Below are 19,515 nucleotides of genomic sequence, written 5' to 3'. Positions count from 1 at the left end.
TTTTTCACTGCCTGTTATTTTTCTTGCCTAAAGCAGTGGATAAAGTTGGTTTGTCAGAGAACTGTAAGAATGTTCATGTTCTCTTAACTACCAGAGAGCATAAATCACACAAGCTCGCAATGAATCTCTGTGGCGGTTTATTGAATGAACAAGCTGGTTTGGTACATGTATTACTTAGCAAAAACCATATCCACTTCAGCGTACTTTTTCTATTAATGTAAAGGGTTGGGAGTGGTGCAACAAATATTTGGCATGGATTGCAGTATGTAACTGCCAATAAATCTTTTAAAATAATCCTCTTGGTCTTATTGAGCAGAGTTTTTAAACTCTGGAGTTTTTTATATATTTTAAGGAAATTTCCAGGATTGTTGCATTAATTCATTTGAGTAGTATGCAGAGCATCTCAAACTCTTACTGGATGTTGTTTTAAAAGAACCCTGTGATACAAGTCCAGAAATGTGTGACTTTTAAGTTAAACGCAATCAAACATGGCAATAGTATGGTATGCTTGCCTTCACTGAGTTTAAAAGTTAGGAAGTCATGATGCAGTTTTATAGGATTGTGATTCAGCCACATTGGAATATTGCGACAGTTCTGATCTCCTCATTACAGGAAGGACGTAGAGGCTTTGTTTTTGCTGGAACACCAATGGTTGAGGGAAGACTTGATAGAAGTGTACAAAATTATGAGAGGCATAGATATAGGTAGGGTTGCCAGTCAACCTTTTTCCCAGGGTGGAACTATCAAAGACTAGAGGACATAGCTATCAGGTGAAAGGGGGAAAGTTTAAAGCAGTTTTTTTAATACAGCGGGTGGTGGGTGTCTAATGTCCTGCCAGGGCTGGTAGCGTAGGCTTATATGATAGTGGTGTTTAAAGGCTTTAATGGGTACATAATACAGGGAATGGAGGGGTATGGATGATGTGCAGGGAATGGCCGAGTACTGTATAGATCATGGCATCGTTTGGCACAGGCATTATGGGCCTTTTCCTATGCTGTACTATCTGTTCTGTGTTCTTAACATTTTCTTAAATATACTAATCGTATTGACCTCATCGTTAGTTACACATTTGTGATAATGTTAGTACATTGGTTTATCAGCGTCTTGTAATACTGCAGTTGGGTCACATTTATTAAGTTCTTAAACGTATTATTTTTAAATCATCCCCAGTGCCTTTACATAATGGAAAAGAAAGAATCCTTTATAGAACATGCAAGTAACAATTGGTAAAAAGAGAAATAACCAGAGAATTCACTTTCTATTCTATTCAGGGCAGGATGATGCATATTTTGCCATCAATGGTAAAAGAGGAGAAAGATGAAAGTGATAGTAACTTGGGTTCCTCTGCATTCAAGAGAAATAAAGCAGCTCAAGAAAAGGCCAGAAGTAACAGGTTGGATATCAGCACATTTACAATTTTAAAGCTTCTGTGTCCCCTAATTGTATTTTGGAGACCATTCCCAGGTTGACATTTTCTTGCCTAATTTTGTAGACCAGATCATAGTGGTGCTGTCAAATAGAACTTATTAATAATTTGGTAAATGTTTTGCTTGGACTACTTACTTCGGACTGCCTTACAACTTTAACGTAAACATTAAGTATAGAGCTGAATTCCTGATTTGATCTGAATGACTGTCCTCGGCAGCTTGTAACTGAGGAGAGCATCAAAAAGCTTGAAGCTGACGTCTGTGGGCGTGAAGTGTTATTTTCAGCCCCGTCATCTTAACCTCAGACCTTACTGATGGAGTTTCCCGTGGCAACGTCTTGGGCCCAACCATCTTCACATTGTTCAAGACTAACCTTTCATCTATTTATAAGGTTAAAAGTCGAGACGTTCACTGGTGAAACAATGTTCAGGTCTTTGACACTGATTTTAAGAGATAAGAATTCCTTTGGGTTTTTTGAATTTAAATATCTGTTTTTACATTGGGCATAAATTTGTATTCCTTTTTACTCTAGCTCGCATAACTGGAACACCTTATTTGTTGGAAGTAATGCTGTTGCTGATGCAATAGCAGCAAAGTACAATGCCACCAAAAGTCAAGTGCTAGATCATGTAAGTAATGGGATAAGTCATTTTAACTGATGGTTTGCAATAAAAAGTAAAAATATTACAAGACAGAAATGCATTTTAAAAGTAGTTCTGATTTTTCTTTTGGATCACTTCATTGCAAAAAAAGCCTTTTGTTTTAGTTAGGAATGATGTTTAGAGATGTGTAACCAGTTCAGGCACGATGTGACCTGTGCTGCAACTATTCTATGATATGAACAGCTGGACTAGTTGATGAGGGCTCTAATGTTTTAATATTGACAATTTGGATTCATTTGAACCAGAGGATCGCTTTCTTTCATTTTACATTTTAAAAACTGGCTAGCTTTTCATTCTCAGATGATAGCAGCAATTTGGTACTTTACTCTTCATTTTCCTGTTAACTCTTGCCTCATTCACTGTATCCTCACTGTATTCAGTGGTAAGAGAATAATGCCAGTACTCCTTTCCCCTCTTTCTCTTCCTTGACTCTCCCCAGCCCGTCCCCATATTTGTGTGAACACTCATGCACAACTTTTAGCATGTGGAAAAAAAGTACTTCAAGGGAGGCAATAGTTGTTTATAGAGACATGGATCCAAATCTGTTATTTTTGAAAACAAGTTCAGTGATATGCCTCTGGAGTTGCTTATGGCCCCCATCCTCCTGAATTTGCATGGACCATATCTGGAACGCTGACTTTGCTTTTGCAGACAGTCCTGCAGCCAAGCAGCAAGGCTCTGTGTGTTGATGTGGATTGTGTGGAACAGTTGGCAAAGTACAGAAAATCCAGGCAAATGTTTTCTGATGGAGCCGATCTGTTATATCACGTGTAAATACTGTTGTACATCATAGTTAACAGTATAACTAAAAATCTTCAGAGAAAGAAGTCTAATAATTTGGACTAAACTCCGTTTTGGTCTCATTGTTTATCATAGATTCTGTGCTCTTATTATTCCAGGATATTTTGAGCATTGGACATTTAAAAATAATTTAAGCTTTTCTTTTGGCCATTGGAATGTTTGCTAAAATTTAAACTGAGTTATAAAAAGTAGATCTAATTGGCTGATAAGAGTATGTAGCAGCACCAAAGCGCAAATATGATAGAATCTAGTTATGGAAGCAATGGAATGTAACTGAATAAAAATCTGACAAGCACTATCAATGAGAACACAGTGGCCGGATTGAATATCAGTTTACCACTTCAGGTTTAATGGAAATAATTTTCCCATTGATGACTTTTGTGCATTTACAGTGCTTGTGTGAGGTCTGCAACAAAATTCTCATTCTGCTGCATATTGATGGCATGTAGGCTTATACCTGCAGAATAAGGACCCATCTGTCCTGACATAATGCCTCAACTTAAACTAAGCATGCAAGGAGTATTAATGCACTGAAATTGACCATTCATCCTAACTGTATTCACCTGCTCATCCTCTGAAAACTACCTTATTTAAAATTATTAGTTAAGGCAGTCTTAATAACGTTGCATTTGTGCATAATGTGCATTTTATGCCCTTTCACATCAATAATTGTTTTCTGTCATGTTTCTCAAATGGCCTGATTCTGCTTTTTGGTTACATTCCTTCATCTTGTCAGTGGAGGGGAAAAAATCTTTCTGCTATCTATTCTTGTCCTGTGAAAATGTTAATAAAATTGCTACGAATTTTGTTTAGAGTGTATACCAGCTCAGTTTATGCATCTGTCCTAATAATTTAACTCTTGGAGAACTGCAACATTTTACCTACCAAAGATGTCATTCTTGCTGGGGTACAGTAACCAAAATTACACCAATTAACTTAATTGTAGAAAATTGTCTTTGGATTATATTTATGGCCATTGGAAAAAAAATGTTTGTTCTAATGCTTATCTATTGTTAATTAGTTCAAACTTACCTTGAGGGTATAAAGCTGATTTGCAAAAATACTATTCTTCAAAGAAACACATGCTGCCTGCTTTGTTCTTATGCAATGACATTCACAGATGTGGATTAGTAATGTTATTGTTCAATAAAGTTGAAGTAATTTTCTGTATTGGAACATTAGATAATTTGGTAGCCCAAATAGGTTATATAAGCTAATGTAATAATGTAAAGAGCTTAATGTTATATTCTTAAATTAAAATTAGATTTGGATAGAGAGAATTAATAGTCTAGTTATTTCAATAATTACTAAATGCCTTGGAAGCTGTTTTGAAAACACTGCAGCCTACTTCCACAAATATAAGTTAGAAATTATTCTGTTTCTCAAAGAACGTAGTGAGGTTGAGATGTGCAGATTTATGGATGAAGTTTGACGGTGTATTGCTTGCACTAGATTTGTTGAAAGCAGCTCTTTCAGGTTGGCACAGTGGTGCAGCTGGTAGAGCGACCTGTGTTCAGTCCTGACCTTGGGTGCTGTCTATGTGGAGTTTGCACGTTTTCCTTATGACTCTGTCGGTTTTCTCTCAAAGATGTGTGGGTTTGTCAGTGGCCTCTGTTTTAAAAACAAAATGTCCCTCGTGTGTAGGGAGTCGATGAAAAAATAGGATAACATAGCACTAGTATGGATGGGTGATCGATGGTTGGCATGGATTCAGTGGATCGAAGGGCCTGTCCATCCTGTATCTGTAAATTAAACTAAAACTCAGTAGTTAAATTCTGTTAAACACGAAGCCCAATTAAATAGGTCCATTATGCATAAACATTGATGAATGAGATTTTGTAGGTCATGCTTCACAAAGAGAAAGTGTAGATGGTTGATTTTGGTTTTGAGGGAGGTAGGAAGGATCATGCTCGGAGTCAGCATTGTCACAAGTGGCATTGGGGAATGGGGCAGTGGCAGAGAGTGGGCAGTGGTGCAGGTGGCTCGATGCTTGTTTAAATGATTGAGAGGAATGGAGTTGTGGAGTGATTTTGTTATGATGCAGTTGTGCCTAGTCCAAGATGCAACCGGTTGTGTTGGCATTGGTTTGATAGATAGGCAGCGGCCCTGGGTTGAAGGCGCAGAAATGGAATTAACCTAGAATCATTCAGGTGGGTGCTGGCAGAATCCGCATTATATGGACCTTGGACTATGAGAGGTGGGAGCAAACAATAAGAACTGTATTTAAAAAGATGCTTTCGGTGAGAAGATCTCGTAAGACGTCTCAGCAGCAGACTTGGAGAAACATTTTGTCCTTTTAGATAATACTGAAGCAGGTATCCTCTTCCAAGTTAAGTCAATGTGAGTGATTTGTGCCATTCGTGAGTTTTGAATGTACAAAATAATTTTATTGAAATGATGCGAAGACAAGTATTGTATATTGTTTGGCATCTCAACTCTTGTCATGGCACGTGTGGGTATCATACACATTTGGAGGTTCGGGTCAAAATTCTGGGGATATTCTGCTTTTTAACCAAAGGACTGATTACATTTGGGTACAAGAAGATAACTGCAGATGCTGGTACAAATTGAAGGTATTTATTCACAAAATGCTGGAGTAACTCAGCAGGTCAGGCAGCATCTCGGGAGAGAAGGAATGGGTGACGTTTCGGGTCTGAAGGGTATAAATACCTTCGATTACCTTCGATTACATTTGGGTGTCAGGTCTTGAATAGAGTTCATCCACAAAGCTTTCAAAGTTCTTGTTGTATGAAAGAATTTCAAACTATTAGACTTTACCATGTAAAACTCAAAATAGGAATGCAGATGCAGCAGAACAATTGTCAAGAAGGGCAAACCAGATAAATATGCCCAGAATCCATTCTATGATCACCTTGAACCAGCCACCAGTGTCCAGGACACATTATCTATGTTTTGATGCGTGTAGAAAGGAACTGCAGATGCTGGTTTATACCAAAGATAGACACAAGGTGTTGGAGTAACTCAGTCGGTCTGGCAGCATCTCTGGAGAAAAAGTATTGGTGATGTATCATGTTGGGACCCTTCTTCAGAGTCTGAATAAGGGTCCTGATCCGAAATGTCACCCATGAAAATATTGTTTTATGAGGAAAGGTTGAGCAAGTTTGATTTATGATCATTTTAGAAGAATGAAAATACAAGATACTAGAATTCTGGGACAGTGGTTCAGAAAAATGAGTTGCCATTTAACTGAAAGGAAAAAAAACTGCAAGTGCTTAAAACCTGCAAAAAAAAGAAAATGCTGGAAATACTCAGCAGTTTAGGTGGCATTTGTGGAAAGAGACAGTTAAAATTTACGGTGGACAACGCTACAGTTAATAAATAGTCATCAACTTGAAATACAGGAGATATGAAATGAGAAAGAATCTCTTTTCTCATAGAATTATGAATCTTTGGCATTTTATATCTGTGTTGTGAGGCCACCTTTTTAAATAAATTCAAAATTGAGATAGAGTTCTCAACGATAGTGAAGTCAAAAGGTTGAAGAAAACAAGCCGAAAAGTTTCTTTGAGGCCCTTGACAATTGGCTATAATTTTATTGAATGACAAATGGTCCAAGCCTGCTTTTTACTCATGTACTCTAATTTAAACTGCTTTCATGTTTTGAAGGAAGGAAAAGGCAGTGTTGCAGTCCGTATGGCGCTCGGTGAAACACAGATTGTTCAAGAGACCAGGCAATTCTTGGTTGATAATGGAGTTAGCTTGGATTCATTCAGTCAGGTAAGACAATCCAAATGCAGCTGACGCCACAGACATCGTTAATTAATACACTACGTTGATTAATGCATTAATGCAGTAACATTAATGTGCCTTTTGCACTATTGACAAAGCATGTGGTAATTAATCTCTTGTCCAGCAGCCCAAGCATGTTTTCCATCAAACATGGTTGCTGAAAAAGACTACAGAAATTTTAAGCCATTCTTCATTTGACAATTTAATTATTTCTATTTCAAGGAAAATGGATAGACCACATTTTTTTCTCAATATGATGTACTTGCAAATCTGAAGAATAAGTTAACCCTTTGTAATTTATTTTGTATTTCTGCCCTCGTTCAAACTTTTAAAATCAATACAAATTGCTTCATTTGCTAGTTATTTTATTTTCCTGATATTCTTTATTGTATGTATTTATTGAAGGAAAATAATTATTGAAAAAAATCACTGAAATTTTTAATTATATACAGTCATTCCAGGATTAACATTCTAGATTTCATAAAGGTGAATTTACAGTACAAGCGCATTTGTATGTTGACAACAGTTTGCTGAACTATGTGAATGTTTAATTTATAAGGGGTTTTGGATCACAGTCATGCTAATGGTTTTTGAGATTTTACAATGTAGGTTCACCAGGATAAAATTTGGGATGAGAAGCTGTGACTGTTCCGGAACAGGGAATGCTAAATGAATAAATTGAAGCTTTATTTTTTAAAAGAAAAGTAGGATTTTGATCAGGAAAATATGAATAAGACGAGAAGAAGTTGAGAAAAAATACTTTGAATTGTTATGGAATTCATGGGAATACCTTTGCATTCATTGAAGGTAATTCTAAGTCGACATTTGATTCAGAGGAAGATATGTGGAATATGAAAGGTTAGGTTTAGAACCTGGTAAAAGCCAGTAAAACAATGATGAAATAATAGCCTTCTGGTGTAACCAGAATATTCATTGTAAATTCGCAAAATATAACTGCAAAAAAAATACTCTCAACAGTGTGTACATTGTCAGGCGGATTTAGAATGGTGAGGCGTAATGTCTTGTGTGGTGCACTGTGTCTACATGTGTGATCTCCCATTTGATCCACCACAGGTTTAATGGAGGTACGGAGATTATTCAGACCTATTGGTCATAGCCCCAGGCGCGTGAATTCATCATTTTTAATTATGTTTCATGGCAGGAAAATCATACAAATTCCACTTTTCTCTCTTTCTGAATGCTGAGTTCTGATTCATGATTTTGACCATCCCTTGGCTTCTGCAGAGACTGCTTGATCTAGATTCTCCCTCTTCCATTTCAGTTTAGTTTATTGTCATGTGTACCGAGGTACAGTGAAAAGCTTTTTGTTGCATGACAACCAATCAGCAGAAAGACAATACATAATTTCAATTGATCCATTTGCAGTGTATAAAAATCCATTTGCATGTATTCTACTGAAAGGAATGGATCAAGGGAGAACTACTTAAGTTGTCATTTATAGTGTTTTATTTAATACAAGTGTTAAAATTCACACTTTTTTTCCTAAACAACTGGAGAAAATATATTTATTTTAACAGTTATCCTAAATGTTTGGTTAATAAGAAAGAGAAAATTAGTTTGCTGAAAGGGTCTGTTTCTGTCATCATTCGCAGCATGGATAATTTATAAAAATACATAATTAAGTGAATTGTTTACTTACATTTCACGACCTGATGAAAGATCATAGACCAGAAACATTAATTCTTTCTCTCTTAGGTGCTGTCTAAACTGGATTTTATCTACACATTTTCTGTCCCCCCCCCCCCCCCCCCCCATGTTTTTAAATGAAGTTGCAAGCAATTTTGGTTTTGGTTGTGATATTTACGATTTATACCTCTAGGCTGCTGGACCAAGAAGTAAAGCAGTTATCCTTGTAAAGAATATTCCTGCAGACACCCAAGTGGGTGAGTTGGAGAATCTATTCAAGAAACACGGAGACGTTGGACGGGTTTTGCTTCCACCAGCTGGAGTGAGCGCCATTGTGGAGTTCTTTGAGCCTACAGAGGCTAAACAGGCTTTTACAAAACTTGCTTATTCTAAGGTATGCTCTTTGCACGGATCAATACGAATAGAAATTTGTCTTTGTTATTCATTTCAAAGCAAGGTTGCAAGAGAGCGATGAAGGTTCCTGGCAGAATTGTCAAATCAGTCAGTAAATAACAGAAACCAGGTGAAAGATATGAACTTAATTTGAGTTATAAATCCAATTTTTCAGTTTTAAGATTTAAAACGTCTTTCTATACCTATGCTAGAATTGAAATTAGGTAGACCAAATGCTGGAGTAACATCTCTGGAGAGAAGGAATGGGTGATGTTTTGGGTCGAGGCCCTTTGTCAGACTAGAATTGAAATTATGTATTCTACTGAAAGGAATGGATCAAGAGAGAACTTTACTTAAGTTGTCATTTATAGTGTTTTATCTAATACAGGTGTTAAAATTAACACTTTTCCCTAAACAACTGGAGAAAATATATTTATTTTAACAGTTATTCTAAATGTTTGGTTAATAAGAAAGAGAAAATTAGTTTGCTGAAAGGGTCAGTTTTCTGTCATCATTCGCAGCATGGATAATTTAAAAAAAAACATAATTAAGTATATCTTGATACTGATGACAAATTAGGACATGTTTAGAGAACCAGTAGGTCTGTTATCTATGATGGGCAGTGCTGGGAGGACTGATCTAATGTACTTTAGTAATTTATATTTTTAAACAACTGTGAATCAGAAAGATGTGAATCGTCAGCTGACCAACGACCTGAATGAGTTTTACTGCAGGTTCGAGAAACAGAAACATAATCCTGGGATCCCCTCCCCTCCCCCACCCCCCAAGCAGCAATTCACACCTACTCACAGACTGACTCCAGTTTGCAATGACTGGCCCCTTCCCACCCCTCTGCAATGACCAATTTGCACATACTCACAACCTCGTCCACTGCCCAACATTAGTCTGGCCACTTCTCCGTCTCCAACAATAGAAATTGTGGAGGTGCAGGGGCTATTCAGGAAACAGAAAAGCCGGAAATCTCCAGTACCGGACAATGTTTCCCCCTTTACCCTCAAGCTCTGTGCCAAACAACTGGCACCGATCTACACAGACATTTTCAACCAGTCCCTGCAAACATGCACTCTCCCTGCCTGCTTCAAGGTCTCCATTATTGTCCCTGTACCCAAAAAGACAAGGATCACTGGTCTTAATGACTACAGGCCTGTCGCACTTGCCTCTGTAGTCATGAAGACCTTCGAAAGACGTGCTGGCCCAGCTGAAAAACATCACCCTGCTGGACCCTCTGCAGTTTGCATACAGGGCAAATAAATCGGTGGATGATGCAGTCAACCTAGGCCTGCATTTCATCCTCCAGCACCTAGACCGCAAGGGGACCTATGCCAGGATTCTGTTTGTGGAATTAGCTCTGCTTTTAACATTGTGCCAGTGCTACTACACTCCAATCACTCCCAGTTGACTGCCTGAACCCCTCTGTCAGTGGATCATCAACTTCCTGACAGACAGGAAGCAGCATGCAAGGCTGGGAAAGCACATCTCGGACCCGCAGACCCTCAGCAAAGGAACACCACAAAGCTGCGTACTCTCCCCTCTCCTTTACTCTACACCAACGACTGCACCTCCATGGACTATTTATTCACAAAATGCTGGAGTAATTCAGCAGGTCAGGCAGAATCTCAGCCGAATGTCACCCATTCCTTCTCTCCTGAGATGCTGCCTGACCTGCTGAGTTACTCCAGCATTTTGTGAATAAATACCTTCGGTTTGTACCAGCATCTGCAGTTATTTTCTTACAGCACCTCCACGGACTCCTCTGTCAAGCTCCTCAAGTTTGCGGATGACACAACCCTGATTGGACTGATCCAGAATGGGGAGGGATCTGCCTACAGACGGGAAGTGACACAGCTGGCGTCCTGGTGCCATCGCAACAACCTGGAGCTCAATGCTCTTAAGACAGTGGAACTAATTGTAGACTTTCGAAGAGATCTCCCTCCTCTCTCCCCACTCATCATCAACAACACCACAGTCAAATCTGTGGAGTCATTTAAGTTCCTTAGAACCATCATCTGCAGGGACCTTAAATGGAGGGCCACCATCGACTCCACAGTTAAAAAGGCCCAACAGAGGATGTACTTCCTGCAGCAACTGAGGAAACACAATCTGCCACAGGCAATGATGGTCCAATTCTATACTGCTATCATTGAGTCCGTCCTCACCTTCTCCATCATGGTCTGGTTTGGCTCAGCCACCAAGCACGACATCCGGAGGCTGCAACGGATTGTTCGATCAGCTGAAAAGGTTGTTGGCTGCAACCTTCCCCCCATTGACTACAAAGGCCAGGAAGCGAGCGGGCAAGATCATCTCTGACCCCTCTCACCCTGGCCACAAAATCTTTGAAGCACTTCCTTTTGGAAGGCGACTCCGGACTGTCAAAGCAGCAACAGCCAGATATAAAACTGCTTTTTTTCCGCGAGTAGTAACTCTACTCAATAACCAAAGTCTGTAGTCTCTGTTTTGCTCTGGTTTATTTGCACCCGCATGTTTAGACCATAATGTTGTATCCTTATTGATGTGGTTATGCTTTATTCTTAATTGTTAACTGTATGTTTGTGTTGTAATTTGTGAGCGGAGCACCAAGACACATTCCTTGTATATTGCACATACTTGGACAATAAACTTATTCATTCATTCATTCATAATACCAAGTTAGTGATCCGTACTTACGAGTAGAATGCACCATTCTGCCTGACATTAGAAACTTGCAGATTGAACAGTGAACTGCCAAATTAACTTTTACGTGAATAAATGCCAGATGTTGAACTCTGGTAGGGAAAATAGGCGTCAGCTATATCTTGGGAAATTATTTTAAAAAGCTGGTGGAAGTGCAGTGGTGTCAAGGGATGTAGGTGAGCGAGTCATGAAAAGCCGCACATGAGCAGAGTAAATACAAATCCCGACAAAGCATTGTTTTTTTATCGTATGGTATAGAAATCAAAACTAAGGATGTCATTTTAAACGTGTGGTTTTGTGGTCAGGCTGCAGAGAGAATATGCATATATTTGGTCTGTAGAATGGGAAAAAAAAGCACAAACTGGAGAAAATGTAGAATATGATTTATAAGGATGATTTACAAAAACTCAGTGAAACATTTAACAGATTGGAATATTTCCTTCAGGAGAAAAATAAGGTAAGACATAGAATGACATAATTGAGATCTGTAAAATAATAATGGGTTGGGCAGGTATTTGTGGAATGTTTTCATTTAAGAGAGAATCCAAACCTAGGAACTGCAATTACAGAATAGACACTACTAAGTCCAGAGGGAAATACAATTAAAAAAAATAAAAATCTGTATTTAAAATGTGGAACCAATTATCGCAAGGACTGTTTGAAGCGAATGGCTTTGAATACGTTCAAGAAGAAATATATTAGAGAGAAGGAAATTGAAAGATATTCAAGGCTGAGGTAGATCTACTAAAATGGGACAAGCTGTGAGGCACATAAATGCCAGCAACAACTAGTTACACCAGACATTTATTTCAGTTGTGTGTGCTGCATTATTTAAAATCACATTTGCCATTTCACCACTCCAGAATATTTTAAAAGTTGTCAATTATGATCAAAATCTTTATTTGTAGACAAGTGACCTGATACGAGCATTCATATAGTCAGCTGTTCTTGCTAATAGCAAAATGATAAGTTCCCATTTGCCATTTATAATTTTGTTATTATGGTATTTGCTACCTTGGCATGTAAGCCTTAAAATATTTAGTATTTAGTATTTTGCCTACTTGTCATTAAAGTTTGGTTTATTTAACGCTGCTCAAGTAAAATGCTCTCAAAAATATCTGTTTTTTATACTTAGTTCCAGCATGTTCCTCTTTATCTGGAATGGGCCCCGATGGATGTGTTCTCTACTCCAGTCGCAGAAAAGAAGCAAAGTGATAAAGGTAGCTAAGAAAAATGATGGGGTGTTCACAATTTGCGTGTGGATATTTATAAAACTAATCACCTCGTAAAGGCCGGGTGGGTGTAGAAATGTGGTCTCGATCCTTCCTCTTGTTTCGCTTTATTCACTTTTTTCTCACACATTTCTCTGTTTTTCTGTCTATTGCCTTTCTCTTTCACATTTTTCCCTCTCTTACCTTTTTCTCAATCATCCTTTTCTAACTTAAAAGTCTGCATCGACTATCAACCATCCTTTTGCTCTGGTTTTATATTAATTCCTTTTTTCTATTCTCCGCACTTTCTTTTCAACTCTCCTCAGATTCTACCTTATTTACAGTAGCTCATTAATTTACCAAACCAAGCAACTTTGGCATGCGAGAGAAAGCCAGAGTATCCGGAGGACACCATGTGGTTACAGGCAGAATGCACAGTCAGGATTGTACCCCAGTTTCTCATATTAGGAGGCAGTGACTCCATTGGTTTTGCAACTGCACCATTTCCCATCAGCTCGCAATTCTCCAAGCAACCTTGTTCTTCCCTTGCCTTGTCTCTCTGCCCTTTGAATTTCTAAACTCCGCCTTCTCCTTTTCCATTTTTCACCTAAAATACTTTTGCATGGTTCTAGTTTGAACAGTAATGACATTGCCAGGGATGAATTTCTTGGACATGGATTAGTGTAATAGGATAGATTTTACAGCTTTGTACCGCTGTCTGCAATCACAGCCTATATAGATGTCCCAAACCTGAACTTACCTGGTGCAGATGCAGTGGATGTATCTTGTTGGCCCACAAGCATCCTGGACTTAAAAGTAATTCTGCATGAATATTGGTGGTGAGAGAATCTGCCAAATCTATGAATGGTGGCTTCTGCCATAATTTTGCTAGTAGGTTTTAAATGTGTTATACTTTAATTTGATGATTAATTTAAGTAGCTGTGATCACTCAAAGCATGATTAAGTATAAACTTTAAACAACCTGGCGCAGGTTCTGAGAGCCATTTTCTTTACCCTAATTTTTGCAAATTTGAGCTCTGCACCGTGCTCAATATCTCTTTTAAGTTCAGGATTTTTGTGCATCACTTGCCATTTGGGACTGTATTTGTTGGCATTAACCAACAAAATCCTGCCAGTAGTAAGCAGGTCCTACCCAATTTTTGAATGTTTGAATAGTACACCGTTTGTACGTATGAACAAGAGACAGGTGGAAAGGAGAGATTTTGCCGGTTGCTGTAGGCATCTTCTACCATGTGGGAACTCATTTCTTGGCCACATTTTCAATGTGAACTGTTTGGATTACCAATAGTTCTCAACAACGAAACCCTACCATAACCCGAGGAGGACTATGTATTAAGATAATTAATTCGCAACAGAATTTCTGTCAATACATGCTTGTAATAATTTTTTCACACAGAAAACTCTTACATATGCTTGGGCAGAAAGTTCAGCGTTCACAATTAGCATAATTGTGTCAAAAATCATAGGGGTGTATATCATTAAATTTTGAAAACTTATTTTAGAGTAAATTGTCTGGTTTCAATATAGTGTAAATTACGTAATTGTTACATCTGTTTACTTGAATGTCTTTGTCTTTAATCATTGTACTTTAGTGCAGAAGGTAAATGAGTCAAGCTTTTAAGCTTTCATAATTGCTGACATGACTTTGGAATATCACTTCACATAAAAATATTGCTAATTCAAAAATGACTTCACATTTTACTATTGTGAAAGTTAATGATGAAATACATATTGAGCTCAAAGGTTATTTGAAGCCTAATGAACTAGGTTTCAGAAGGAATTTTTTAAAATATTGATGGTGGTTCCCAATAGCCATAATTCTCAAATTTTCAAAAACGAAGCAAGGTGACTGCAATGTTTTGCATTTGAAATGTAATTTTTGAGTTTTGTGTCCACAGAAGATAATCCATGTTCCCTTTGAAATAAGAGCTTGCCTGTATAATTGTGCATTAAATCCATTAGTGCTTTGCAGCTGACTACAAGTTAAAATTGAAATATTTATTCAGTGTATACACCCCACAGTACAAAAGGTTGATACAAAGTATGTAATTTATCTTGCTCAGATGATGTAGCTCTTTCATTAAGATAAATTTTAAAGTTTAATTTGGTTAATTTTTTTTTTAAACTAGAAACTACGAATTCCTACAGTATCAGTGAGCATACAGTTGTAATTGTGTTGACTTTCTCATTACTTTCTGGAACTTTCAATGGCATACAGTCCTCTTCAGTTAATCCACAGAACATTTGCCGATCAATACAACACTAAAATAGAAACAAATGATCATCAATTATTCCGGTTAATTCCCGGAATGGCGGGACTATCATATGTTGAAAGACTGGAGTGACTAGGTTTGTATACACTGGAATTTAGAAGGATGAGAGGAGATCTTATCGAAACGTATAAGATTATTAAGAGGTTGGACACGTTAGAGGCAGGAAACATGTTCCCAATGTTGGGGGAGTCCAGAACAAGGGGCCACAGTTTAAGAATAAGGGGTAGGCCATTTAGAACTGAGATGAGGAAAACGTTTTCAGTCAGAGAGTTGTGAATCTGTGGAATTCTCTGCCTCAGAAGGCAGTGGAGGCCAATTCTCTGAATGCATTCAAGAGAGAGCTGGATAGAGCTCTTAAGGATAGCGGAGTCAGGGGGTATGGGGAGAAGGCAGGAACGGGGTACTGATTGAGAATGATCAGCCATGATCACATTGAATGGCGGTGCTGGCTCGATGGGCCGAATGGCCTCCTCCTGCACCTATTGTAAATGTAAAATGGTAGTAGTACCTGCACAATTTGAATGAAAGGGAGCAGGTCCATCACAGCATTATTCTTGATGCACACTTTTCTCCCCTGGACCAGGAAAATTTTAGTTTCACCTTTCTCAAAGGAGCTCTCTAATCTCTCACAAATAACAAAATTGTTTTGCATATTATGCTTTGGTGTCATGGGCATCTTAATTTGAATTGCTGCATGATTAGCAGCTATGCTCACATGTGCCAAGACTCTTGAAATCTCTCCCTCTGGTTTAAGTAAGCTTATGATCACCTTTGCCATCCTAATATTTCCTACTTTTTAGGACTGTCACTATCAGTTATTCTCCTGATTTAATCTTCAATGAAATTATTTGGATCGTTGTTACAACAAATTCCTTTTATGTGGTGTTTGTAATATGTTAACATTTTGCAAGGTGCTGCACAGGAATACTATCCGGGGGAAAAAACCTGACAGTGTTGTTAGTTGACCAGGAGGTAGGACAAAACAGTTGCTGTGTTAATAATATTTTTTTAAGTAAGTCTTGTAGATTTAGTTTTGATAGGTTGAAAAGATTTCAGCAGATTGAGTTTTGAATTTATGTCCATGTTTCAGAGCCCATATGGCTGTTCTTATAAATATATATTTATAAAATATATGACATTGTGAATTGCTCAACATGGACTGGGCTAACATGGACAATCAGCTAAAATTATTTTTCATCGGGGAGTTTACATTCTATTATTTCAATATGTCTGGAATTTTCTTTAAAAAATCTATTGCCAAGAATGATGTGCACAAAACTTCTGAAAATTCATTAAAACGCATTTGATCACTTGATCTTTAGCGAAAGAATCCTGTCCTTGCCTGGTCTTGCCTTTATGTAATTCCAGATGCAGTGTAGTTGACTTTACTGCTTCATTATTGATTAAGGATAGGCATAAAAGTGCTGACGTCTCAAGTGTTATCCAGTTTGTGCTTTTCACTAATCTTATTTTTACAGTCTTTTTTCTTCTCGCTGTCTTATATAATTTATATCCAGATATTGTCTGAGTCTGCCTGTGATGCTTATACAAGCAAGATTTTCATTATACCGATTTCCCACTGTACTTGGGCATATGCCCATGAACTTGCTTAACAGTCCCTATAAATGAATAAACAGTCCAACTTCATTCATTTCTAAGCAGTTGCTGCAGAACTTCCTTGTGGTTTGGTAACTAATTATACAGCCCGCTTCAGTGGTAAAGTAAACTTTAGATAATGTTTTACCGTGCATATTTGCCATGTATATTTTGTTGATCACAGCAGATTGATTTTTATTTTTTTATAAATATTTTAATTTGAGACATTTTGCAGTACCACAAGCTCAGCAGTTGGTAATATATAAACATTTAAAAAATGATCATTTAGTTGCATGTAGTAAACAACTGCGTCAATTATGGAATAATTGGAATTGGTCACATTCTGTTGCTAACTATAATTTATATTAATACAATGATCAGATAAAATAAACGTACATAAGCTGATTTTAAAGCTGTCTTTAAACCATACTAACATTTGTACCTCTGCATTTCTTTTTGCGTACGTTCGATGTTAAGATTGCATTTTAACGTTCACCTAGCACTCTTCCTTTACAATGAATCATTTCTGAGTTCATGGTAATTGGATAGCATTGAGGACACACTTGTAAATGTTTTGTTTTGGATCCAGCTAATGTTTTGCTCTGAGTTCTATTACCCAGTCAATGCAGCCATTGCTGAAGATGATACTTTGCACACTTTTTTAATGGTCTTCTCATTATTATTATTATTTTTTAAATTGTGCTTCCATAATCTGGTGTCATTAACAAAAGATCACTGTAATTGTACCTGTATAGATTGCTGCAAGAAATGCCATTTGTCAATACTTTTATATATTTTGGCTAGCGTAGAAAACGTAAGAAAAGATTTGCCAAGAAATAGATACTTGTCACTACCAGGCATATTTTATGTTTAGAACTAATGAGCTATTTTAAGAAAAAAATACAATAACTTGCATGATCATGTAATTTTGAGCTAAATATGCTTTTAATTGCACTATTAACCACGAAAAGGATCCTCGTCTTTTTGAAGTGTTCAATTGAAAACAATTATATTTAACATTCTCATATCTTTCATCCGAGGTAGGTATCATGACATACAACTTTTTTGCATTTCTTTGATTCTTTTGATCCCATTACTTAACAGATAGTATCAAAAGTTAAACAAAAATACATATTGTGATAAAAGACATCCATTTACATCTGCGCTCGGTCCGCATTGACCAAGCTGATCTCCCGGTGGCCGAGCACTTCAACTCCCCCTCCCATTCCCAGTCTGACCTTTCTGTCATGGGCCTCCTCCGGTGCCATAGTGAGGCCCACCGGAAATTGGAGGAACAGCACCTCATATTTCGCCTGGGCAGCTTGCAGCTCAGTGGTATGAACATCGACTTCTCCAATTTTAGATAGTTCCTCTGTCCCTCTCTTCCCCTCCTCCTTCCCAGATCTCCCTCTATCTTTCTGTCTCCACCTATATCCTTCCTTTGTCCCACCCCCCTGACATCAGTCTGAAGAAGGGTCTCGACCCGAAACGTCACCCATTCCTTCTCTCCTGAGATGCTGCCTGACCTGCTAAGTTACTTCAGCATTTTGTGAATATATACCTTCCATTTACATCTCGTAGGATTCAAATGAGATTAAATCCAAATGCACCTGTAAGGAGATAAACTGAGTTGACATTCTGGGTCAGTGCTGCTGCCTGATCTATGGAGTATTCCCAGCCTTTTCTGTTTTAATTTCAGATTTCCAGCACCTGGAATGGTTTTCTTTTGGATTGAAATTTTACATTCTTTATCAATTTCTGGAGGTATTTGTAATAAAAAACTATTTGTAATGGAATGTGTGTAGCCAACTCCATAAGAATATGCCACTGTAACCTTTAACCTTTTCTTTTTCCTTTTAATCTGACTTTAGCTTTCTGGTGTTTCCAATTGCAGCTACTACACCCACTCGTGAAAGCATGTAATGTTAAAGCATTTGTAAAATAAGTTACTATGTTAAGAAAACACTGCCTTTGTTAAGAAACCCAGCAGCATCAAAATAATACCTTTTGTGAACACCTGAAAAAATACGAGGGGAGAAAATTGTGTATGTTGTCCAATACAACGTCATGCATACTCTACAAGTCCTACATATAATTGTATTGTAGTACTGGCAGGCTAATACTAAACCCAGCACTCTTCTTTCTTCTTCAAGGACATGACTCGTTTTGAACTTCCATGTTTTTTTTATACCATGTATAAGGCTGCAACAGTGGCCTTTGGGGGAGGTGAGCCTTGAGCTTTGAGAATGAAAGCAGCAATGCCAATCTGGCTACTAGTCACCAGGGAGCTATTATCTTACTGTGCCGAGACCCAGGTCCTGTGATAATGAACTTCAGGGGAATGCTTAGTGAAGGCTGCAGTTCACTGATAATAGCTTTTGTTGTGCAGGATGTGCTTTGCATGCAGAAAGAGTCAGAATTTTTTAGCTCAAGAATAATGTAACTGCTTTTTGCTTTGCGTGACTGCATTTTATCGTACAAGCCACAGATGGAGGTGCATTTAAATCTTTTTGCTGATGGATTAACTGTCAATGATTTATTAATTTCCCCTGAGTTGACAGAACCTTCCTTACTAAATTTAAGGAGATGAAATATTTAAAATGTTCTTTGGCTTGAAATAAATAGGAGAAATTAAAAATACTTGATTATTCAAGTCAACCTTTTTGTATCTGCAAATTTGTGACCATATTAATATGTGATGTGCAAATGTGATTTTGATAGATGATATATACAACTATGGAGAATATTTGCTTGGGGAAATTCTGGCACTAAGTATTATCTTTATATATATATATTTTATATATATCTGTACACATATATATTTATATGACAGCACATTCCAAGAATGCATTTTTTTTAACATTATGTTGGCAAGTGCCTTTGGAGGTCGTGCACTAAAATGGGGTATTGACCCATGTACAATTTTATGATTGCAGTGATACCTCATAAGGAATTGATTTAGACAAGTTAATCAACATGCACCACCAGTAATTGAAATATACTTTAAAAATTACTGATTTATGGCATTGTTTTGGATGTATTT

The 19,515-nt window shown here is 37.6% G+C and overlaps 1 protein-coding gene across 2 annotated transcripts in view; it reads left to right on the top strand.

Moving 5' to 3' along the window:
* The window catches only part of rbm19 (RNA binding motif protein 19), a 217,189-nt gene that overhangs the window by 22,723 nt on the left and 174,951 nt on the right, over positions 1 to 19,515 (top strand). For both annotated transcript variants that reach the window (XM_078421227.1, XM_078421226.1), the window contains exons 12-16: positions 1,272 to 1,393; positions 1,960 to 2,056; positions 6,518 to 6,628; positions 8,481 to 8,681; positions 12,507 to 12,591. In XM_078421227.1, the coding sequence (XP_078277353.1) occupies positions 1,272 to 1,393; positions 1,960 to 2,056; positions 6,518 to 6,628; positions 8,481 to 8,681; positions 12,507 to 12,591 (616 nt within the window). The remainder of the gene's footprint in view (positions 1 to 1,271; positions 1,394 to 1,959; positions 2,057 to 6,517; positions 6,629 to 8,480; positions 8,682 to 12,506; positions 12,592 to 19,515) is intronic.

Source organism: Rhinoraja longicauda, chromosome 25 (genome assembly GCF_053455715.1).
Source record: "Rhinoraja longicauda isolate Sanriku21f chromosome 25, sRhiLon1.1, whole genome shotgun sequence".
Lineage (NCBI taxonomy): Eukaryota > Metazoa > Chordata > Chondrichthyes > Rajiformes > Arhynchobatidae > Rhinoraja > Rhinoraja longicauda.
Note: the sequence above shows the minus strand (reverse complement) of the source record. Positions and strands in the feature narration are given on the sequence as shown.